Below are 25,814 nucleotides of genomic sequence, written 5' to 3' on the forward strand. Positions count from 1 at the left end.
GCAGTCATTAGAGTATTAGTAGACTGGGCTTAATATCTTCTAACACTACATACTACACCCTGACTATATATACTTTACAAGTGTATGTCAACTTATACTGCTAACCCCAACGGTCTACTCTGAGAGTAAGTAGACATGTAGTTACAAAGCTCCTTATAGTTGGTAACTTCATTCAAATGGAAATTTAATTCATATTTTTTCCTGTTTTGAGCAAAAACTAACGCCGTTTTTCTGGAAACAAGATTTAAAGCGACAGCTCACCCAAAAATGAAAACTCTGCCATCGTGATGCTCCAAACCTGTATTATTATTAGTTAATATTAATAACTTCTTTTGTGGTTGTCGTTGATTCGCCGTAGTAGGGAAACAAATATTATGGCCAACTGTTTGGTTGCCAACAGAAGAAAGAAATTAATACAGGCTTGGAAATACATTTAATTATGTAAAGGATGACAGATATCGCCTCATAGGGAAACGCATCTTGATTTTGACAACGTTTAGATATCTATAACGAAAAACAACACAAAAATAGTCATATTTTCTATATATTTAGTGGATCTTGCAAAGCAGGCTCACTGAAAGTACGTGACTCGTCCATTTCTCAAACCTGAAGTACTGCATGTTGTTCTGGGCATGTTTTGCATCGCTTTTTTTTAAGTGACATGACCACGGGAGGCGCTATAAGGCACGGTAGAATTTTTCTTTCTCTACTTCGGATGCATTAAACTGACCGGCGCCTGTGGGTACAGTTGCTTGCAGCACAGCAGTTTGGAAGTGACACTAAAAAGCTTGTTAAATTTTGCCTAAAATGGACGGTTCACTCTTTTGCGTTTCATTGGTTGTTGCAAATATCACAGCCGTATCAGGTGCGCTACCGAGCAAGTTTACTCAATTAGAAAAGCCGCACACACACACTGGTTACAGTATGCACAGCAATCATCAAAACGTTATTGTCTACAAATCATGCACTACGGTAAAAGTGCTTGGATGTCACAGCATACTTTTGCGCAAGGAACCGTGCAAAAACGAAGCGGTCGCCAATCACGATCATTTCGTTTGGAAACTGCGTTGCATTTTATGCATAGGCGCATGCTCAAAAATATAGGCAGAGTCGCATTTTTCCAGTGAGCCTGAAAGAGGCTTTTGCTTGCGAAACAAATCTTCCTGGATTCCCAGCCTCCACCCGAACACACAGATATGAGCGTCTTCTGATCTGTGATCTCACCAGAGGACTGCTGAAGGCCATGTCACTTTGGGCTCCTGCTGCCACTTTTGATCTGCGCCGATTGGCAGCTGCTGCTTGAGTGTTGGCGCGATTTTTGTCCCCTGCGTGGATGTCCTGTAATTCTTCCAGAGGGAAGAGCGGAGGAAGCTTTGTCTGTTGGTAGATAGTGACCTCCTCCTCTTCGTTCGCTCCACTGACGACCGTCAAACGAGCAGCTGAGCGACGCCAAAAATAACAGACACCCTCATTATGGCCTATTATGGCAAACTAAAGAAAACATTTAACTGAACATACATTAATAAAAAAAAAAACTAATTCATTTGAAAAACTTCAAAATGTAACATTTGGGGGTAGATTTACTAAACGGGGTCGAATTAGCATTAGAGAGCAATTAAATAAATTCAATAGGAGGGAAAAATTGAAAAAAATTGAAAATTAAAAAACAAAAAAGCAAAAAAGCACGGAATAGCTGAAAAAAAACTATGGTCATATTTTTAATTATTAAAAATATTTAAAGTGCTCCTGTTAAGGATTATTGAAAATGATCTTTCATGCAGTGTTTAACACAGCTCTAAGCGAATGAAAACATACGACAAAGTTTTCGGTCTGAAAGCGAACACTGTATATATGTCTCTCGTGAGAAAAAGTCGACTCTGAATCATTGAAACGAGACGTTTTTAAAACGCCGTTTCGTTTTGACATCAGCGTGAAACATTAGCACGTCCCCTCCCACTTGTTGGTGTCTTTGCATTGGTCTAAATGAAAATGCTCATTTATTTTTCACCACTAGGGGCGCTAAAAGTATGTGTTTCCCCGGTAACGCTGTACACAAAGCGGTCGCTTCTCTAACGAACACTGATTGATCTAAAGAAAAAATGAAACCGATTGACCAATCACTGCAGATTAGAGTCACGCAAAGCTCGGAAAAACCGATCATTGAGCGAATCGTGCGGGCGTCAATAAATAAGTGCGGTAAAAATAAATGCATATTATAAGACGATGAAAGCGATTTTTGACCTCCCAAAACCAAAATGCTAAATCATTACCCAATAACAGGGGCACTTTATATTTTTTAAATCTTCAAAAAGCAAAAGTGCAATAAAACCAAACAGGAGAGATAAATATTGCAAATATTTAAAAGCTGATATATTAATAATCAGCGCAGCGATGAGCTTTCCAAACGCACCGTTCTCCTCATGGCTATATTCGGTCCCCATGACGGAGCAGCGCCTGAACACCATCTTGTTTTCTGTTAGCGTCCCTGTCTTGTCTGAGAAGACGTACTGGATCTGTCCCAAGTCCTCGGTGATGTTCAAAGCACGGCACTGGACCCGGCTGTCCAGCTCCTCGTCGTACAGCTCCAAGTCGTGAGTGATGAAGAAGATCTGCCCTATCTTCACCAGCTCAATGGACACGTACAGCGAGACGGGGATCATCACCTGAAGAGAAAGTCCTGGAAATATTAGTGCTAGGAGTCCTCTGCGAGTCTTTACGGGAACGGGGTGCGACGTAAGGCTTTTCCCTGATCAACGAGGTGAAAAAAACCTCCAGGAAATGCACAGAAACCTTCGGAGGGTGAAAGTAAATATTATAAAATTTTATAACATTTTGGACAAGTTTAAGTTGTCACTTATTAGGCGTAGCCTGATAGCTAGGCATAAAAGTGTTGGCTGATTTTCTATAAACCAAATAAAAATATTTGTTTGATCACTGTTTCCAGAAACTTGAGCATCAATATATATCAATAATTTATATATGTAATTATATATGTAATATAATATATATATATATATATATATATATATATATATATATATATACACATATATATATATATATATATATATATATATATACACAAACAATTAAACATAGATTAAATTTTTTTAAATAATTAAAATAATACTTAAATTTTTGTATAATTTTTAAAAACTATTGTTTTATTATATAAAATGCTTTTGAAATATCTAAAAATATATGTATACATGTGTGTATATATATATATATATCATCTGGAAAGACGGATACATAAATAATGTGAAACGATTTTTTACAATAAAAATGTTGATGTGTTCCCAAAACAAAAAGTAATGCTCAAAAACCACATGCTAACGTGATTTAGCGCGCAAATATGTGGCATTTTATAATAATAAAATAATACATGAATAAATAAAAACACTGTTCTATTTGATTTTAAGCAGCCTAAAACGCCTGAAACGTCGTTATTCATTCCTCAGCTCTGTCTTCAGATCCGAACGCTTCTCGGCTCTCACTGACTTCAAGAAAATAAATAAACACCACGCAAGTCGGTGGCTTTGGCGAACTATGCCTACATTCCTAAAAATATCTGCTTTTGCCGACTAACCCGAGGGTGAGCAACCGATGGTAATAGTAAACCATCCCCATAGGCTGAACGAAGAAGTGAAGCATAAAACTAGTTTTATTGTACGCTGCGATACTGGAACGTGCCCATTATTTGGACTTAAACAGACTGCGTACCTGCAGTAAGATGATCATGGTGAAGAACATGTAAAATCCCGCTAGGACCGAGGGAGTGTAATTGCCATTAGTGTCAGGGACGACGTACGAGGGCATGCTGGTAAACGTTTCCAACCAGATCGCATGGCCTGTGACAGAGAGACATTTATATCACTACCGTATTTCAATATAGATATTGCAATGAAGCGTCGTTGAAGTCGAAGCCCAGAGAAAGAGAGAGCGAGATTAATCACTGCTTTCATGAGAGACTGGCGTGTGAGAGAGCTATTCTGGGCGTCTGTGGCGTCCTTCCTCGGCAGAGCGTGAGGATTGTGTGAGGTCGTAACAGCACTTTCTTCTTTATCTCTGTGGACTGCTGGGAGATCAGCCGCCCGCGTGATGAAGAACAGCTTCTGGAGTTCAAGTAATCTTCGGGCACGTGATCCCTCGGAAATCACTTAGCATTGCTGCGGTGGAAATTGTCTTTGACGAATGCGATGCTGGACCGCGAGGGTCGTTTTTTTTTATGGAGATTTACACGTTGCAAGCTTTCCATGGATGCACGGTTTGATAGGGTGTGGCCGTATTTGAGCGAGACACGATTATTTGAAAGTCTGGAATCTGAGGGTGCAAAAAAATATCACCTTTAAAGTTGTCCGAATGAAGTTCTCGGCAATGCATTGAGTTGGGATATATTTATAATAGGAAATTTACTAATTTAATACATTTTTAATGGAACATGACCTATATATATATATATATATATATATATATATATATATATATATATATATATATATATATATATATATATATATATATATATATATATATATATATATAAACCAAAAATGCATTGCATGGGTAAAAAATATTTTTTTCTTTTATGCAAAAATCATTGAATATATATATATATATATATATATATATATATATATACATATATATATATATATATATATATATATATATATATATATATATATATATATATATATATATATATATATACACATATATATATATATATATATACATTGGCATAAAAGAAAAAATATTTTTTACCCATGCAATGCATTTTTATATATATATATATATATATATATATATATATATATATATATATATATATATATATATATATATATATATAATCTCTAATGAAAGTTTATAATTTTTATAATTTATAATAACCAATGCATTTTTGGTTATTGCTACAGATCACTAAAAACTGACTAGAAATAGAATCCTTTTGTAACATTATAAATGTCTTTTCTGTCACTTTTAGATCGACTCAATGCATCCTACTTTGGATACAAATAATGAACTTTATTGTTATTTAAGGTTTTGGGACATGGATGTAATTAAACCTAATCGTTTAGCACAATGGCTTACAAAAAGCTGTGGACGTACTCCTTCAAAATATACATTTTATATACCAATATGCACTTTTAAAGGGATAGGTCACAAAAAAAAGTAAAATTTGCTCACCCAAATTCCATTCTTCTTTTGATCACTATTTATATATATATATATATATATATATATATATATATATATATATATATATATATATATATATATTATTTTATTTATTTTATATTTTTTTTTTTTTTTGAACAATGACAGCCATTGTCAATGGGTACCATCAACCGTCAGGTCTTCAAAAACTTCTTCAAAACGCGTTTTTTGGTGCGTTTGAGAGAACAAACGATGCTAAAACGTTATTTTTTTCAGGTGAACCGTCCCTTTAAGATACCGCTGACACACGCATAGCGCATTTGAGATGCATGCGCCCCTCAGTATTAAACAACTGATAACCAATAACTTCGATAAAACGACAATAACGTTTAAACGGCGTGCATCTCCGTGAAACAGTGTGTTTTAGTTCATCCCGGCACACGGCCCTGCTCCAGAAGCAGAGAGGGATTTAGCAGCTTGTATGTTAAAGTAATGCACTTTGTGCTGAGCGTGTAGTGAATTATCGAGGGGGTCGTTCCCCGTACCGTACCCAGGGCTCCGACGAGACACATGAAAAATAGAAGAACCACGCAGAAGAGGACATCCGTGTTCATCTTCCTCTCGATCTTGCTGCGCTTGTACCTGGGCCCGCTGTTGTTTAACATGGATTTGGTCTCGTGTCCTGCAATCAATAAATCATGGCGTAAAAACAAGAACATTTGTAAAATAGCAGCGGCCATTTATAAGCCGCGCCGTGTGTATAATTCATCAAGAGAGAAACTGCGGGCCGCGGAAAACTTCGGCTGCCGTCTGCGTGTGATATAATGTGCCTGTTATGATCGACTGAACCCTCACGTTGTAGACAGCTTCGGCGATCGTAATGGGACAGCGTTCGGGTTTGATGCGTCAAACGGGACGTTAAAGACTTAAAACAGAGTCTGCAAGGGCTTATTGGGCTTTTAGGTGTTAGTCGCAGTATGCTAGGCTCCATCGTTACAGGGACGATGCTTGGAAACGCACAGCTTGCAGGGACACGGAGGAACTGATGACAAGAAAGAGAAAGGAACGACGGTCAAATAAAAGTTTGAATCTGGGATTTTTCAATGATATCGAAAGACCAAACCTGCACCGATTGATTGATTAAAGTCGTTAAAAACTATTTCAAATACAGTAATGTTGCGAAATGTTATTATAATTTAAACAAACTGTATTGTAAAATGTAATGTGTTCCTGGGGTGACGCAGCTTATTATTATTATTATTAATTTTATTTATTTTTTTCAAGATCCTTAGAAAGTTCAAAACAGATTTTTTTTTTATTTTGGTCCATCATAAATGTCGCCACTTAATACAAATAAAGACTTCATTTGTTGAGGTTTTTAGGACACCTTTGGGAAACGCACACGCCATTTTAATAGTTTAGCACAGTGGCTTTTATCAAAGTAGCATGGTACGCTAACGCTGCGGTGCTTTTTAAAGGGATAGTACTATAGCGCGCTTTCAAAACAAACTATTGAGGTACTAATATGCGCATGATAAAAAGCAGGCTTCTTTTAAAGTGATAGTACATCCAAAAATTTAAATTCTGTCAGCGTTTGCACGCTCTCAAGGTTTTTCAACGCCGTACGAATTTTCCCGAACGAGCCATTGACTTTATTTTACATTTATTTTTTTATTTTCGGTCGCCAACAACATCTGCGTTCAGCAGAAGAATGGAGCTCATACGACAGAATTGACGTTTTTTGGGGTGAACTGGCCCTTTAAGAGACCAATGCGCGCCCATATAAGGCGTAGATTTTGAGAAGTGCCTTAAGTACGGCGTTCCAGTTCCACTAAATAACGACGTGCATGTAATGTAGTGTATTTTAGTTGTGGGTGATGAAATATACCTGCGTACACCACTATTCCAGCTGCATCATCAGTATTTCTCAGCGTGCAGCCGCGCAGCAGAAGACTATCGATGCCGAAGCCCGTCCTCGTCTTATCAGACCTCTCCCTGTGACATCAAACACAGCATCTTCCTTAGTCACCCAGACTAATTACCTCGGTGCGTGCCACGTGAGGACCGGGCCCGTCTTTGAATGGAGGAGCAGGATAAGAGCTTTATAATGCTTGGGAACATCAGAATCATCTCTCAGCGCGATAACCCATTTAATATGGCTGCAACGGGACAAAAAAAAGGGGGCCAAATCTGTTTTCCAGCCTACTTCGTGCCCTGGATGTGTGGGGAAACTTTGCAGCGGAGATTTAAAGGAGTAGTCAGGCCTAAAAGTAAAAGGCGGCTGGTTTGGTTCTTCGTCAAGTTTGGAGGAACGTAGCACTGCATCGCTTACTCTGCAGTGAATGGGTGCCGTCGGGACGAGAGCCCGAACAGCTGATAAAAACATCCACACCAGTCCGGTCCATCAGCGAACATCTCGAGGAGATAAGAGATGAAACAAATCCAGCATTGAGACGTTTAAACTGGCCATAGTCTATAATAACTCTTCCTCAAGTGAAAAAAGTGCATCTCCGGAGCTCTTTTGGACTGAAATTTTATTTATCTGTACAGATTTTGCTCGTTTTTTCTCTCTGAGGAAGCATTATGGACTTTTTATTTTTTATATATATTTATATATATATATTTTATATACTTTTATATATGTTTTAATGTAATTTATTTAAATTTAATTTAATTTAATTTAATTTAATTTAATTTAATTTAATTTTATTTTATTTTATTTTATTTTATTTTATTTAAATTAAATTAAATTAAATTAAATTAAATTAAATTTAAATTTTATTTAATTTCATTTGTAATCAAAGAAATAGTTCACGCAAAAATGAAAATGCTGTCATCCTTAGAATCACCATAAAGTTGCTCCATAGTAAAAGTACAGTGTATTTATTGTGTTCCTACTGTATCTTTTGAGGTGGGATACGGGTAAGATCAGGGATAGGTTTGGTGGTATGAGTAGGTTTATGTGTTAAGGTGTAAGATATGAGTCAAACGCGTACTTTAGAAATTAATTATAGATGTGTTTGCATGCAGGTATTTTTAAAAAGACAAGTACTAAATAAAAACATGTATGTACACAATAAGTGTATTGTATAAAATGATTAATTTCTATGTAAGTGCATAGTCTCACTTTATATTAGGCGACCTTAACTACTGAGTTTTTTTTCACAAAACAAGGCATTTTTAAAATGATGGTAGCCATTGACTTCCATAGTATTTTTTTGTAAGTATTTTTCTGTGTGTAAGTCAATGTGTAAGTCAACCTGTCCCTTTAAATATGACTTCAGGTGGAATAGCTTCCCACAGACGCAAACCTTTTTGTCTTCTCCGGATGTTAACTGATGGACTGTTTTGACGCTCATTCTGACGGCACCCATTCACTCCAAAGCATCCTATACAGTTTCAGAAGACTAAAATGTTTCGGTGCGGGCATACACTACTAAAAGCCATTCGTGAGCATGCAGGCGGATGCCACATCCACGACCTTTGACCCTTTAACCCACTATTTGAGACAAACGTTCTCTTTAAACGTCTTGTTTATTATTTATGACAACATAAATTCAACACGGCCGAAGAAAGTGCTCCTGCTGAAATGTTTCCCGTGACTTTCTACGGCGGCGAGCAGATAAAAAGCGGTATTTAAGTAAAGAAGAAGCGAGTGCGTGTTTGCTTTTGTGTGAGGGTTTAAGCGTTTAACAAAAGAGGCGGCGGCGATGGAGTCGTGACGTAGTTGAGCGTGCATGAAAGGGAGTGATTTTAGATACTCACAGGTAACCTTTGAACAGGTTGAGGTTGTTGTTGGGGTTTTCACACACTACGGCGCTGTCAAACGCCTGAGGCTGAAACGCTTCACCCTGAAACACAAGAAAAACACCAGAGGATGTTTTTCCTTCCTTCCGTGTCTTCGTTTTTCAGATAGTTGGAGTGATTCGAGCTGACTGACGAGGGCCGTCCGGCGAGTGCTCAAACCACACACACACACACACACACACACACACACACACACACACACACACACACAGACACACACACACACACACACACACACACACACACACACACACACACACACACACACACACACACACACACACACACACACACACACACACACACACACACACACACACACACTCACACACACACACACACACACACACACACACACACACACACACACACACACACACTCACACACACACACACACACACACACACACACACACACACACACACACACACACACACACACACACACACACACACACACACACACACACACACACACACACACACACACACACACACACACACACACACACACACACACACACACACACACACACACACACACACACACACACACACACACACACACACACACACACACACACACACACACACACACACACACACACACACACACAGACACACACACACACACACACACACACACACACACACACACACACACACACACACACACACACACACACACACACACACACACACACACACACACACACACACACACACACACACACACACACACACACACACACACACACACACACACACACACACACACACACACACACACACACACACACACACACACACACACACACACACACACACACACACACACACACACACACACACACACACACACACACACACACACACACACACACACACACACACACACACACACACACACACACACACACACACACACACACACACACACACACACACACACACACACACACACACACACACACACACACACACACACACACACACACACACACACACACACACACACACACACACACGCACACACACACACACACACACACACAGGTATGAGTGTTAGTCATCCATTACTCAATCACACCTGACTGTCTTTTACACAATCATGGAGTTATGCTTTATGAACTGTACACTCTCAGAAAAAAAGGTACAAAAGCTGTCACTTGGGCACTTTTGTACCTATTAGGTTCAAATATGTATACTTTAGGTTCTGAGATATAAAAACATACACAAAGGTAGAGATTTAAAAAATTTATTAAAAATATATATATATATATATATATATATATATATATATATATATATATATATATATATATATATATATAAATTATAGAAACTATTAAATATTTTTTTAAATAAATAATATTTTTATTATGCATTATTCTATTCAGGATTCATTAAAAGGGAAGGCAAAAACGTTTTTAATTGTTACAAAACATTTATATTTTGAATAAATGCTGATCTTTTACTCAGAAATATTCGGGGCCACAATTGCTTTTAGCAATCGATGATAATCAGAAATGTTTCTTGAGCAGTAAATCAGTGATGATGATGAAAAGTCAGAAATAAAATAGATTTCAAAAACATGTGCAAATAGTTAAAATATAAAAATTAAATATTTATTTTTAAATGGTAAAACTACTACACAATAGTGTTTTACTGTATTATTATATATATTTATATTTATTTATTTATTTATTTTTATTAATTACATTCAACATTTTTATAAAAAAAATTTTATCACGAGACACAAAAAGATTTATCTCTTTTTTTAATCGGTTACTTCAAGCTCATCCTGAGCACGATGCGAGATATGTTTCATATCCCCGGGATCTTTTCGAGAAAATAAAACGAAGCAGCACGACCGCTAAGATCTCATTCGTCCTTTTTTCCTCAGTAAACAACAACCAAAAGCCCTTATTTTGGACGCGATTCACGTTTCGACAGCGCTAGTTCAAAGGACCGAATTAAAGGCATAAAAACATAAAGCGTTTTTCCTCCCTCACTAACACTCGGTGTGATTTCTGACAGTCTTATAGTTATTCCGTAGTGCATAACGGTTGTGGTGTACATGTGCTGTGAGCTCTTACCGGAGCAGAAAAGCCCGGCACCACCTTCCTCTGTTTGAGGTTGGTCTCTCCGTCCAGATTGGCTGTTTCTATGTGACTCACTCCATTAGGGTCAGACGTGTGCAGGAGCAGGATGTCAGCCGGGATGATCTGGTTAGAGAGCACTCTCACGAAATCCCCCACACGGACATCCTTCCACCGCCTCTCCACGAAACACATCTGCTTCCTGCAGGAGAGCGAATGAATGCCTCACACACAGCTCTTAACACACCGTCGTTATGATCACCAATGCATGGATGCAGATGCCGTAAACGAACCATCGCTGGGTGGATGGCTTACGAATCATAACCAGTACATTGCACGTTTTAGGGCGTTCACTTTTGATTTGAACAGATCGGTCTCGATATAAGTGATGTATTTAAAAACATATAGGCCATTCGCTTTATGCTTCGTCTCATGTTCGGCTGACGGACTGCTGAGAGTTTGATTTAAAAGCGAATAATCAAATCGTAATCGTTCGACAACCATCGAAACAGCAAAACCAGAAGACTTCTTATCACTGTTTTTGTAATAAGCCGTAACAAAAGTCATTTTTTTTACGTGCAATTATGTAATTCAGATTGCATACAATGGTTTACTGTCTTGATTGCATGATATGAATGAAAAGAAATCCATGTTTTTTGGTTATTTGCGTGCATTTTTCAGTAGCGTCTACTGATGCTCAAGAAGTCAACCTTAGGATGGTGATGACGTGCAAGCGCTTCAGATTTTGTTTAACGATCGTGTTTTTTTTTTATTTAGAAGCTACATGTTTCCCAAAAGACAAAATAAATGCAATTTAGCCCCATTTAAAAAGTTTACACCCCCGTCTCTTAAGGCGTCGCGTGGCTTTCTGGACCATCATTAGTGTGAAAATATGGCTCTCATAATCATGCAGTCACTTTTGGAAAGGGTTAAAATATGCAGAAGAGGCTGGAAAACCATGGGCCGTGCAGGTGAACTGCTCAGAACCAACGAGGGTCCAGCAGTGGAGCAACCAAATTCAGGGGTGTGTAAACTTTTGAACCGGGCCTCTTTTTTTTTTTTTTTTTTTTTTTTTTTTTTTTTTTAAAAAGGACAGTATTAAATCAACATTTTTGTTTGCATGTTGCACATCCTGCAAGGTGCATGTACGTTGAGCAAACGTGACATTTTAAGGCAACCAGCTTCAGCAGATTTTTGAGTTTTCTCAACTTATTTTTCTAAGTTGAGAAAACCGGTTGCCTTAAACTGGTTGCTTTACCCACACACACACATATACACTGCACACATGAACTTGATCTCCAGGTTTTTAACTATGCGCGACGTGTTTAAAGAGCAGATTTTGTGTCACGCTTATTCAGTAAAACTAGATGCGTGAGCATGCGTCAGCCGTCAGTGAAGAGTCCCGTCTCATTGTGAGCGTCAGGTATGCTGCTCGACTGGGCCGGGTTCTTCTTCACCGACGGACAACACCTCCATCTCAAACACAGCTTCAGGGTGGAGCTCCCCAATTCTCCCAAAATAGCTGTGAACTTTCTTAAGTCTTTCATCGTCTCGACTCGTGTTATTCAAGTCCGAGTGAGTCTCACAAAAACATTTTTCACCACAAAAACATAAAATGAAGCCTATACGTATGTTAAGATTTTGAATTATTACATTATTATTATTTATTTTTATTATTAGGTTGCATTTTTTAGCATTAGGTAATATGAACTAATAATGGAAAATACTATTTAAAACTAAAACTAAAACTACTAATAGCATTTTTTTATAAGTTTCAGTTAATGGTAATTTACTAATACATCGCTAAAATCAAGTAACCAAGTCTTATCTGTTCGCATTATTTAATGGACCTGAGCTAATTATAAACTAACAATTTAATAATTTGAATAACTCAATTTATTTCAATTATATTTAGAACAACTGAATGCAATTAAGAGCATTAGAGTCTGACTAAAGCAATTATTAGTACTTTTTAGAAAGCGTGATTAATATACAGTAATATGAGATATTCTTTAGTGAAAATATTTAATAACAATTAAGGTGATTAGATTCCCATTCCATTTTTCTGCATTACAAATGTGTATTTATTTATTTATTTATTTTTTTAAATTATAATACTAATTTGCATGGAATATATTTGTTATCTAAATGTCATAAAAACTTTTCTTTACGAATATTTCATTTTTTTGTATTTATTTATCGTCCTTTGATTTTAACACACCGATTTTTGTTCACATTTAACATTCGGTCCCCAAAAAGTCCCCTTTTCCTCAATGCGCGTTTCAATTTAGATCACCAAAGTGAAGGCAATTAATGAATTGTGATGTTTTCGCTAATAAAACGGCTGACAAAAGAATATTAGCTCCCCAAATCAGACAAGACTAATGCCGTTTTGTGCCAAGCAAGCATTTCTCTGAATGAAGTGGCTGATGTCTGTTTGAGATAAATCTCGCGCTCCTCCAGAAGGACTCACTGTTTGCCGTCTGTGATTAGCAAGACGTCTATTTCTGGCGTTCAACTGTCAGTCAAAACGCGCGAGTGTGAAAAAATGATGATGTGTGAGACAAACACCTGCTCTTGAATACTCTATCTTTGAACGAGAGATGACACCTCCAGCGTTTCGCCGCAATTTTAACTCGTCGCATCCACGCGGCGTCTTTAAAGTGAAAAACGACGGTGCCTGGAGTTAAAACGTAATCATTCGCAGCATGCAATTTGCAATAACAGTTCACCATAATCAATCATAATCAACAGTTCTGCTCTGGGATCTGAGTTCTCGATTCAAGTGTTTCTGGTTTGCATTCACCGAGGTGCATTGCAAAAGCTTTTGTGAGCGTGTTTTTTCAATCTGATCCACCGATACAGCTGCATTCCTTTCACATGCATGCGACACATTAGGACGCGTTGGCTCCGGGAGAAGCATGACGAACCGTACAGTATGTGGGAAAGGTGCACGCGTGTACTGAAGCTTAGCCATTTGCAAAAGGTCGGTGTGACTCAACAGGAAAGGAGGCATTAGTTACACTGCATCCTACTCACATTCTTGTGATACAAATGCATGCCGTGTCAAACGTCAAAGCCTGTGCATGCTAATCTGAGTCAGCCAACCTGGCGACTATCTGTTAAAGTTTCGCCATTGTTCGCGGCAGATGTATTTCTTAATAAAAGTTTGGGGGCAGCATGTTCTATCACAAGGAGAGGGATCTATAAATAACTACCTGCCACACTCCTGACAATTCTTCCTGAGTCCCTCCTCCACACCAACTGCCCCTCTCCTCTCCATGCATATGTCCAGGAGCCGGATGGCAGACTGCAAGCCAAAACCTGCCTCGTATTAGGGCCGTTTGCTAAAGCGTGCATCCCTTTTATTGTCGCCGGAGGTGTCCCTCTGAGGTCGTTTTAAATGCAGCTTTCCAAAATACAGAAAAAATATTTTTTGCATTTGATGAGTACAGAATAGATCGCCCCGAAAATTCAAATGCGCTCTGGGTCAGGGCGCCCAAGATCGTTTTTTTTTCATCAGATTTGGAGACAGGTAGCGTTGCATCAGTGCCTCGGCAATGGATGTGAATGGGTGCCGTCGGAGTGAGCGGTAATAATCCACAGCACTCCAGCTCTTGAAAAGACGAAAGCACGTGTTTTTAACTTTTAACATCACAAAATAATCCATAAAAATGCTTCTTCAGATTTTCCAGATTGAGACGAGGCAATGTTTTAACTGGAGAAAGCGAGATTACAGTTAGAGTACTGGTATTCACACAATAGTATTTCGCTACAGTTTGAAGTTAAAAATGCCCTAATGATGGATTTGTTTATTACAAACGTTGGTTTTAAGACATTAACTGACGAACTGGAGCGCTGTGGATTATTTTTATCAGCCGTTTGGTCTCTTAATCTGACGGCACCCATTCACTGCAGAGCGTTCATTGGTGTGACAGTGATGAAGAAACAAACTCATCGATATCTTGAATAGCCTGGGAGGTTTTTTTGGTCAACTATATCTTTAATAAAGATGTTGCATTTTGTGATTTGTGTGATTAATCACTATAAAATAACATTTTACTAAATGGTAAATTGTCAACAACATAACCAAAGCGGTTATTAGTACAGCGAAAGGTTTTTTTGCTAACACTTTACAATAAGGTCCGTTGCTTAACAACATTAGTTAACACAGCATTTCTACAGCATTTATTAATCACAAGTTGTGTTAGTTATCATTAGTTCATGCATCCTGAACTAACGTGAACCAACGATGAATGATTGTATTATTATGAACTAACGTTAACAAAGATGAAAAAAAATACTGTAATAAATGCGTTGCACGTTGCTTGTGTGTTCATGTTAGTTAATACATTAACTACTATTAAAAATGACACGTCTTAACATGTTTTATAATAATAATTCTTTGTATTTGGGTGTTTTTCCCCCACAAAACCCTCCGGCACCCATTCAGGTCGTTCACTCAAAGTCAAGTTCAGTCAGACGAGCTGAAGTTTGCTCGGCTTAATCAATTAAAAAAGTGTATTTTATATAAGGATGTGTAACCAGTCCCTATGCAAACCACACAAATGACACCACGACTCACAGTCTTGGGAAAAAGTGGTAGAATTGTTATTACTGACCCTCAAGAAAAACAAAGCACAAACTCCTAGTGATGCACTTCATTAAATAATCCATCTCATATCCAGACAACACCTTAGCACGAGTCTTCGGAAAGTCTAGAAGTCCTGTTTACTAAATGAACACGAGGACTAGCTACTTATTTCCTTGAATATTGCACCGCAGTAAAAATTCTCAGCAGGAGTGAATTAAACAGCCGAGATGGAATAAGCATCACTTTGTCCGCCCTGAGCTGTTTTAATGAAAGGGGGCTCGACTATGTATGTGAACAATATTACAAAACTCTCTCCCTTTGGGGTAGAATAGGAACTAATCAATCATAACCGCTGGAGGAAGGCACCGCAGTTCATTCAAGTCCAATATGGGAGGGAAACGTGCACATTTAAAGCATTAGCAACACTGTACAGCGTAAAAGCGCGTGAAGTATTAGATTAGCGTAATGATTTTGTTGCTTTCAGACAGAAGGTCCCCTTGTGGAGCCAGTGGAACGAGGGATTGTCTGACTGCTGGGAACCCTTTGAAACTCAATTGTTTATTTACTGGTATGAAAATCCAGCATGATAAAGCTATGTCATAAAGAGAAAACAGGCCTTACAAAGAAACTGAATAAAAACATCGCTACTGGTTGTCGTGAGTCGCACAACAGATGCCGCCTGTACATTCATTCTCTTGCTAGACTAAACAACACATTTTACTCACAAAACGAGGCGTGTTTAAGGAACATCACATGGTTGCACAAATTATATTGCTTTTACAGAGCAACAGTTCAATATACGAGTAGTTTAAGATACTATATTATCGTCTGTTTTCGCCTGGCAAATGAAAATGATGAAAATGCTTTGAAATGAAGCCATAACAGAATCAACTGTTGCTGTGAGCAACATATACATGAGTAAACTGGTAAAGTAAATGATTCAGTGATTCAAACGCATGAATCAGTTTATGAACAAATCAGTTAAATGACATAAGTGAACTAGTATTATTATTTTTGTCTTTATGTATGTTTGTATCTATGTTATAACGTTTGTACTGTTCAAAAAAAGAAAATGACATGAGTAAACTGGTTAAGTAAATGATTCAGTGATTCCAATGCATGAATCAGTTTATGAACAAATCGATTGAATGTCATAAGTGAACTGGTTAAGTAAATGATTCAATAGTATGAATCAGTTTATGAACAAATCGGTTAAATGACATAAGTGAACTGGTTAAGTAAATGATTCAGTGATTCAATCGTATGATTCAGTTTATGAACAAATCGGTAAAAAATACATAAGTGAACTGGTTAAGTAAATTATTCAATGATTCAAACGCATGAATCAGTTTATTAAAAAATCAGTTAAATGACATAAGTGAACTAGTATTATTATTTTATTCAATGATTCATGTTTGTATCTATGTTATAAAAAAATCTGTTAAAAAGAAAATGACATGAGTAGTATTATTTTTGTCTTAAATGATGTTTGATATCAATGCATGAACGTTTGTACTTATGAAAAATCGAAAATGACATGAGTAAACTGGTTAAGTAAATGATTCAGTGATTCCAATGCATGAATCAGTTTATGAACAAATCGGTTAAATGACATAAGTGAACTGGTTAAGTAAATGATTCAGTGATTCAATCGTATGATTCAGTTTATGAACAAATCGGTAAAAAATACATAAGTGAACTGGTTAAGTAAATTATTCAATGATTCAATCGTATGAATCAGTTTATGAACAAATCGATTGAATGACATAAGTGAACTGGTTAAGTAAATTATTCAATGATTCAAACGCATGAATCAGTTTATGAACAAATCGATTAAATGACATAAGTGAACTGGTTAAGTAAATGATTCAGTGATTCAATCGTATGATTCAGTTTATGAACAAATCAGTAAAAATTACATAAGTGAACTGGTTAAGTAAATTATTCAATGATTCAATCGTATGAATCAGTTTATGAACTAATTGTTTAAATGACATCAGCAAAATGGTTAAGGAAATGATTCAATTACTCACCTAATCAGTGTTTATGAACAAATTGGTTAAAGGACAACAGTGAACTGGTTAAGTAAATGATTTAATTACTTATTCATACAAATCACATTTTATGAACAAATCAGTTAAATGACTTGTTTGTTGTACAAACAAATATAACACGCCACTGCAATTGTTATTCTAGTTACAGTCTACCTAAGATTTATAAACCAACTGCTTTGCAAATACCATTGAATATGAAGCATCTGTAAAATATTCTTTTAATCATTTGTTCATTCAAATAATACTAATTCAAAATTATTGCAAAGGTGTCATAGCTTCAGAAATGTGTGAATGAGGCTCTGCAAGCACCAAAACTACCTATAATTGCTAATTAATGGCCCATTCAAGTGAAATAGCTTATTTCCACATTGAAAAATAAGGTTAATAATTCCAAGTGACAGAATATACAACAGCTGGAAGAAACCGCTACCTATCCAAGGGTTCCTGTACAGCATTAACACAATCATGGCATCTAAACTACTCTGGATGATCTGATCACAGATAGAGTTGCAGGAAAGATGTCTCCTTTCGAACTGAACGGAGCTGCGCTAACAACCTTGAGCTCAAACGAAAGAACTTACATCATCAAAAAAGCTCACCAAAGGCTCTTCTCCCTATGACAGCTCAAAAAGTTTTGCAGAATCAAAGAACGAACGGCTCCAGTTCTATAGAGCACCGATAGAAAGCGCATTAACTTTTTTCAATCACACAACTCCACAGATCAGCAGAGGAAGTTGGAGGACAGCATTGTGCCTCGAAAAGCACTGACTACCATCTCAAAGCAAGCAGCGAAGGCCTGAGATTTCCGGATTCTACATACAGTAATACCATCCACAACAGCACTTACTGTAAGAACATCCAAACTCTTCATTCCTCCGCTCACAGCGTATACCGCAGTTGTTACCTTACAGAGCTACTTATCCATAACTTAGGCCATAAAACTAGTTTGTTTAATATAAATTATGCCTTTAGGCTGATTTACTGGTGTTAGTGAATGCTTTTGAGGTGAACAAAACAACTTATTTTGACGCTACCATTTTTAGGTTACCAGTAAAAAGGAATTTACTCAACTTCAAGAAATCCAAGATGTAGATGTGTTTGTTTCTTCAGCAGATTTGCAGAAATGTAGCGCTTCATCACTAGCTCAAAATGAGAGTCAAGGAGCCAGAAGAGATGGTTTAATTTGTTCTTGGGAACATGCAGCGTTTGTCTTTTTAGGTGACTGGAGTGCTGTGGATTATTGCGAAGTTTGCACTCTCATTCTGACGGCACCCATTCACTGCAGAGCATCTATTGCTGATGCAGGGAAACATTTCTCACATCTAATGAAGAAACAAAGTCATTTACATGGATTCCTCAAAGGTGAGAGTTTTTGATTGTTGGGGAACTATTCCTTTAGTGCAGACAAAATAAACACGTCCCAGGAATGAAATGGAGACCTAAAAATGGTAAATATGTAAATAAACTGGCTTTGTTTAGGTCAGAATAAAGTTTTCAGTGATGCCATTTAAGAAACATTTTGGGATCTAAACAAACAAACAACTTTCAGTGGCCACTTCTTAACAGGTAACGCTTTATTGTCCACTTTAGGCATTCTACTAACAGTAAGTTAACTTTGCAACTACATGTCAACTAGCAGTCATTAGAATATCAGTGGACTATCTGTTCAATAACTTCTAATGCTTTTATGGGTTCTCATCATACTACTGACTACGAAAATCTTTTAGAAAGTATAAGTCAACTTTTTCTAATGACCCTAACTGTAAACTTTAAGAGTTAGCAGATATGTAGTTGCAAATGAAATAATTAATTGGTATGTACTTACAAAGTTAGCAGAATGTCTAAACAAAGTGTAACCAATAACTGGTTCTGCAATGGAAAGACGTCATGTTAAATGTTCTTTACAGAACCAACAAAGACAATAAGAAACCATTCTTTTTAAGACTGCACATGCATCTGTCCAATCACAACTTATATTTAAGCCACAAAGCCACTCCACCAGGCATTACATTGGAATCAAATATTAACACGCATTCATATGCAACTAGACCAGAAACAAGTATTAAGAAATATCATCAGATTCACATTTCACGCTGACATTGCGCCTGCCACGTCTAAACAAATATAACCCAGCTGTCCAAAACTGAGACGTGCTTAAAACAACAGCAAACACACGCTGTGAATAATAGAAACAGCAAAAGAGGCAGCTTTTCCGACAGCCCCTCTGGGCAGGCATGTCAGGACATGAGTCTGGGACTGACCCGAGCCCGTCCTGCTCCTGGCCCACCTGGGCTCCCCAAACACTCCGGGAATCACAAAATGGAGCAGCGGCTTAGCTCAAAATAAAATGAAAGAGACTAAGTAACCATGGCAATAAGTGATGGATTTGGAATCTCTTTTGGAAGTAAAAATATATCTCAGGGTGTACCTGTGACTGCTGCGAAATCTCTCTCTCTCTCGCGCTAACCCCTAGTCTCTCGGTCCTTCCACCTCTCAAGTGTGGTGAATTACTCATTTTTTCCCACCAGCTATTCAGTCATTTTAAAATAGATCTAAACGATGCCTTCTCTGTCTACCCCTCTGATGCAACACAGTGATGAGGATCTCGTCAAAATGCACACAATGCGTCGGATGCAAGACATTGTGCAGCTCTTCAAAAGGAGGGAAAAAAAAAAAATCTCCCACACAAATTTTATTTCTAGGTCAAAAATTCCCATGGGGTTTCGAAACACAGATGAAGTGAAACACAAATTCAAGCGAGCCTGCGCCACGACAGAGCTCACAGAAAGAGATGGGGAGAGAGAGAGAACGGGTGCAGAGAGCAAGAGACATTTGACTTTGTCACTGTATAAGCACCAGAGATTGTATTTATTTGATATACTTTATTGAAACCTACACACATTTTCCAGCATTATACACTTAATAGAGGCGTTCGGTGGAGACAGATTTATGGGCTGCTTCATTGAACTGCACTACAGGGTTTAATGTTATGTATGCAAATACATTTCAGACTGACTCGTTATTATATATGATATGATAAAGCGATAAAGATGACAGTAAAACAACAAACTTTTTGAGTTTTTTGTACGTGTTGTGCAAACAAACCCTGTTTAGTAGCATTTAGCATTCATTTTTAGCATTTGGCATGACATTAATGCCATATTTTTTGTTATTTCAAAGCATAAAACCACTGTTTTTCAGTGATTCAGAACTGGTCATTAATGGTTGATCTGATGGTTTTTAGTTGCTTGATATTGCTGGTATTGGTTACAATATAATGCAACCTATTTATTTTCTGTAGATATTAATATACAGTATTGCAGCTAAGGGATCAAACGTTTCACATTCACAGAAAATTGCTTACTGGATTTTTTGTAATCAATCACATTAAACCAGTGATCCTCAACAATAAGATAAAACTGAATTGAAATTAATAATTAATAATTAATAAATTAATAATAATTATTACTCGTTATTTATTAATCACAATAAGCCAGTGCTTGTCATTGGGAGGCTATTTTAAAAAGTATGCATCATTTAAAAGTTTATGTAAAAATTGTGCATAATTATATATAAATATACACTTGTATAAAATAAAATGTGCTTTTATATAATAAAAAAAAAATCTAAAAAAAGTTAAAATTCTAAAATCAGGATATAATCAGAAACCATATTGCTATGTGCTATGAAAACACAACTTCTGGAATAGCTCAATAAAAATAGTCGTAATTGTTATTTATTTTGATGTTCGCATCTAAGTCGACTTAATGAAAATTCAAAAGGTTTGAAAACAAGACGACTTAATATAATTAAGGGAAAGAGGAGCGAAATCCCCCAGAACATGCTCATTTAAATAGCTCATTTTCCCTGGTAAGTGATTGGGCAGATTTTATTGCGCAGACCTGGCAACCCTTCAAAGGGCCTTTGAGTCAAAAAGGATGAGAACCACTGCACTAAACCAACATGTCAAACTGACAATATATTACGTAAGTGATCCTGGAGCACAGGAGCAGTCGTCAGCAGCACAGGTATATTTGTAGCAATAGACAACAATACACAAAATGATATGGGTCAAAATGGTCCATTCTTCTTTTATGCCAAAAGTGATTAGGATATTAAGTAAACATCATGCTCCATGAAGATGTTTTGTAAATTTCCTACCATATATGTATTAAAACGTAATTAATTCGATTGGTAATATGCATTGCTAAGTGCTTTAAAGGTGATTTTCACAATATATAAAAATGTTTTGGCATCCTCAGATTCCAGATTTCGTCCTATCGGGAAAAAAATTGACTCTTATGACTGGGCCACTAGCTAATACTAGTGCTAATTCCTTTCAGGTTTACCGTTGCGATCAGTTTACCTGCTGAATATGAAGCAGGGCATGTTGTTGAGCTTCTGGTCCGTCTGGTACCTCCGGAAGTCTTCCCAAGCGTCCTTCACAGCGGTCAGTGCCAGGATGACACAAATGGGAATGAGAGCCACCTCGGGCTGGAACGCGTTCACCACCGGGACGAAGTTCAAGATGGCCAGGCCCACGAAGTAAACGTTGGCCATACGGTGGAACTGCTCGAATAGGTTCATGGGGATGAAGGACCACAGTCTGTATTTGTTGGTTCTGATGGCGTTGCCCTCGTACCGTCGGTTCGGCTGCTCTCGTTTCTTCAGGTCTTCGAAGGGTAAGTTAGAGACCACCGTCCTGACGGGTCTGTCTACGTCTCGGTGCCTCGTCCAGCCGTGCCTGAGAAGGGTCAGCGGGTTTGTCCAGGTCATGGCGTCTCAGCTAAAGCGAACCTCCCCTGCATGAGCTTTAACAGAAATCCTGAGGCTCTTCTGAGAAGCTGCACTGCATGCCTCTCACATCACCTGTACGAGTGAGGCTAAAGAAGAAGTACAGAGAAAAAGAAAGAGAGAGAGAGAGAAAGAGAGAGAGAGAAGAAGTGGGTTGAGTCTACACCTGTTAAACTCCTCTGACCGCTCTCCGTGGAACAAACACCTGTCTGAGGTGAAGGTATGCTGTCAGAGCGCCGCGTGCCACACAATCACAGATTCAAAGACACTACACTGACCCAATTACATTAATCAAAGCTCTGAGCAGAATATACTCCAGCTCCAAAGAAATACTAGCAGACACAGACGCAACGCTCAGAGCCTGGGCACACTTGACTGAGTACTCTTTCATTACTTCAGACATTTTGTTAGGGAAAGAACACAACATTTCGTTTTGAAGGCTTGATATTACTGTATATCCCCAGAAAAAAAAGGTACTAGGCCTTTTTAAAAGGGATGCCTTCTTGTTTTCGTGAATTAGTAGCATAAAGGTAGATATTATAACCTAAAAATGTCTGTTTTAATACATTTTGGCAGATCTAGCGACAGCGTTTGTACTGATTGGTACAAAAAGATATGTATTTCTTCTAAAAAATAATTATTTAACTGATGGGTTCAAGCAGAGGGTAATACACACACACACACACACACACATATAAACTAGGAAATTAATTTATGGGAATTATGATCAAAAATTCTAAACAAGCCAAAATGTACTTGTGTGTATATGTATATAGTTTTGGCTTGTTTTGAATTTTTGATCATAATTCCCATCATTCCAATGACTTTGCTGGTATTAGTCATAAAGATCATAAAGGAACAAACATCACGGAGAGGAGTGGAGATGCTTCGGTTACATGTGCCCGTGTAATGCAGACAAACTGGTTTGCTGGCTGACATCACGACTTCCTGCAGTATCATAAAGAACGATGTGTCATTTACCTGAAACGAGAACAACAATTAAAATCCTGCCCGTCACCTCCACTCAGCCCATGCTACTGCAATATATTACAGGTGCAAAACCGATACGGTTTGTCGAGTCTTGCTTGATTACCAAGTCTAAAAAGGAGACATTCTGGTCTCTAGATAGGGTTCAGGTCAATTCAGTGCAAGTCTACTAGATTTTTGGATTTATTTAATGGTTAAAACTGAAAGTTCAATCAAAAAAGCGCTAAAACGTTACATGCAACCGAATTAGTTAACCTTAATTAAAAGTGAGCATTCATTAATCTTAACTTCGCCATTATTACAATCAATCAAAACATGCATGATAATATTAATTATTCCACGGTCTGTCTGAATACTGGATTCTGATTGGCTGGCAGGTATGCGGTAAAACCGTTTAATGCACAGGTAGTTAAGTCAGTTTGTTCGCCGCTCCATATTAATGCGCTGTTTTAATGAATGTCCATGTGAACACTAGTTGTCCATTAACTAGCTGTGCATTGAAGGGTTTAATACTTCGCGTCTGGCGGTTCTTAGCCTCCACGTCGTGCATTTAAAATCCTTTAATGCAGAGCTAGCCGTTGATTATCACTTATGTCGTTCCAAACCTGTAAAAGCGTCATTCATCTTTGGAACACAATTTGAGATATTTTAGCTGAAAACCGGGAGGCTTGTGACTGTCCCAAGTATGAAAGTCTTCGTCTGAATGATCTATGTCCTAATATAGCGGTAATATAACGAAACTACGAGAATATGGTTTTTATAGAAACAAAAACAATGACTTTATTCAATGATTCAGCGCATAACATCACCTTAGCGCCATTTTGGACAGCATCCTGTGAACACATGTTAAGTTCGCAATACATCAAAGCATAAATACACATACAATACACAGAACTGTGTACTTAATGTGCATTTTGGGGTGAAATTGCTCTTATAAATACCTGCTGCTGTCTGTGTCATAAAACAAAGTCTTAACAAAGATTGATCTATTTTTAATTCACAAAGTCAACGCTATTGTCCTATTTTAGCCTTAATTATTCAATTTCTGTACCTGTTATAGACTTACATTTGTAACTGTTTGTTTATCTGTCTTTCAGACAGCTCGTTTTAATGAACTGGTCAGTTTGTTTACATAATGACACAATGATGCAACCACATCTTGGTGGCCCGAGGGCGAGTAAATTAACAGCAAATTTTCATTTTTGGCTGAACTATTTCTTTAACACAGAACTGTGGGTGAGCATAGACTCTTAAAAATAAAGGTGCTTGAAATTCTTCACATCGATGCCATAAAATAACAATTTTTGGTTCCAAAAAGAACCATTGAGTCAAAGATTCTTTAAAGAATCAGCTCTTTCTTACATTTTTATAATTTGAAGAACCATCTTTCACCACAAGGAAGCTTTAATGAAACAGAAAGGTTCTTCAGGTTTTAAATGCATCCATGTAACGTGGTGTAACGTGATATTAGCTTTTAGCAACAGTCCAATTCGGAACCGCCGCGATGCATGCCTACATCAGCGTAATGACATGTGCCAGGGCTGACGTATTGAAGCTGTGTTTAGTGCTACACAAAAAGCGGAGAAAAAAATATGTACCCAGAGGTACATATTTTCACGAGACCCGGTTGGAAGCAAAGCTCCCACAGGAGTCTCTTCAAAACCAATCAGCTTTCAGTTCGTCAGAGCGACGGATTAAAGCAACCAATGAACAACGGCCAATGAGATCACACATTTTACATGAAGCCAAGCGTTTAAAATAGACTATGGAACTCCTGCTATATAATCACTGCACCTCCAGCTACTGCATTTGCATGCGAAATGACTAATATATAAATACCATACTGTGATTATAAGCAGTGAGCTCATATATCCGTCTCAGTGCATTCTGCCCGAGCGTAGCAGCACACACACACACACACACACACACACACACACAGAGAGAGCCGTTCTGCAGCTGTCACTAGCTGACACGGCCCTGCAGCGCACCATGTGTTGTGTAAGTCTGATGAAAGCAGAGGTTCAGTAGCGTCCCAGGATGGCTGGCCCTCTTGTTTCGGTGGCGCAGCTGTTATAGTACAGCATCGCTCCTCTGCCTCCATCTCTCTCTCTGTTTCCTTCCCCTCCCTTCCATCCCTCCGCTTCCTGACAAATAGGACAAAGATCTGTGAATCCCTAATTCCTCCAGTGGCACAGAAGCATTGAAGAGCGGAAAGCATCTGGTTATTCTGCTCTTCTCTTTTTTTTCCAGCCCTCTCACATCTCCACAGCACCACCGGAGAAAGAGAAGCAAGAGGAGCGCGAACGAGGCCTG

General features: G+C 37.8%; 1 protein-coding gene across 4 annotated transcripts in view; it reads right to left on the reverse strand.

Annotated features, from left to right (window-relative positions):
- Positions 1 to 22,752, reverse strand: part of atp10b (ATPase phospholipid transporting 10B) — a 38,681-nt gene extending 15,929 nt beyond the window's left edge. The window contains exons 1-8 of one of the 4 annotated variants that reach the window (XM_043233211.1): positions 22,087 to 22,752; positions 11,070 to 11,274; positions 8,929 to 9,014; positions 7,052 to 7,158; positions 5,714 to 5,845; positions 3,724 to 3,851; positions 2,411 to 2,663; positions 1,225 to 1,439 (exon numbers count right to left, since the gene is read on the reverse strand). In XM_043233211.1, the coding sequence (XP_043089146.1) occupies positions 1,225 to 1,439; positions 2,411 to 2,663; positions 3,724 to 3,851; positions 5,714 to 5,845; positions 7,052 to 7,158; positions 8,929 to 9,014; positions 11,070 to 11,274; positions 22,087 to 22,496 (1,536 nt within the window). In that variant the 5' untranslated portion in view covers positions 22,497 to 22,752. Of the gene's footprint in view, positions 1 to 1,224; positions 1,440 to 2,410; positions 2,664 to 3,723; positions 3,852 to 5,708; positions 5,846 to 7,051; positions 7,159 to 8,928; positions 9,015 to 11,069; positions 11,275 to 22,086 lie in introns of all 4 variants that reach the window. The other 3 variants (XM_043233209.1, XM_043233208.1, XM_043233210.1) reach the window with 3 other exon arrangements.
- Between the last annotated feature and the right edge of the window lie 3,062 nt (positions 22,753 to 25,814).

Source organism: Puntigrus tetrazona, unplaced genomic scaffold, assembly GCF_018831695.1.
Source record: "Puntigrus tetrazona isolate hp1 unplaced genomic scaffold, ASM1883169v1 S000000769, whole genome shotgun sequence".
Classification (NCBI taxonomy): Eukaryota; Metazoa; Chordata; class Actinopteri; order Cypriniformes; family Cyprinidae; genus Puntigrus; species Puntigrus tetrazona.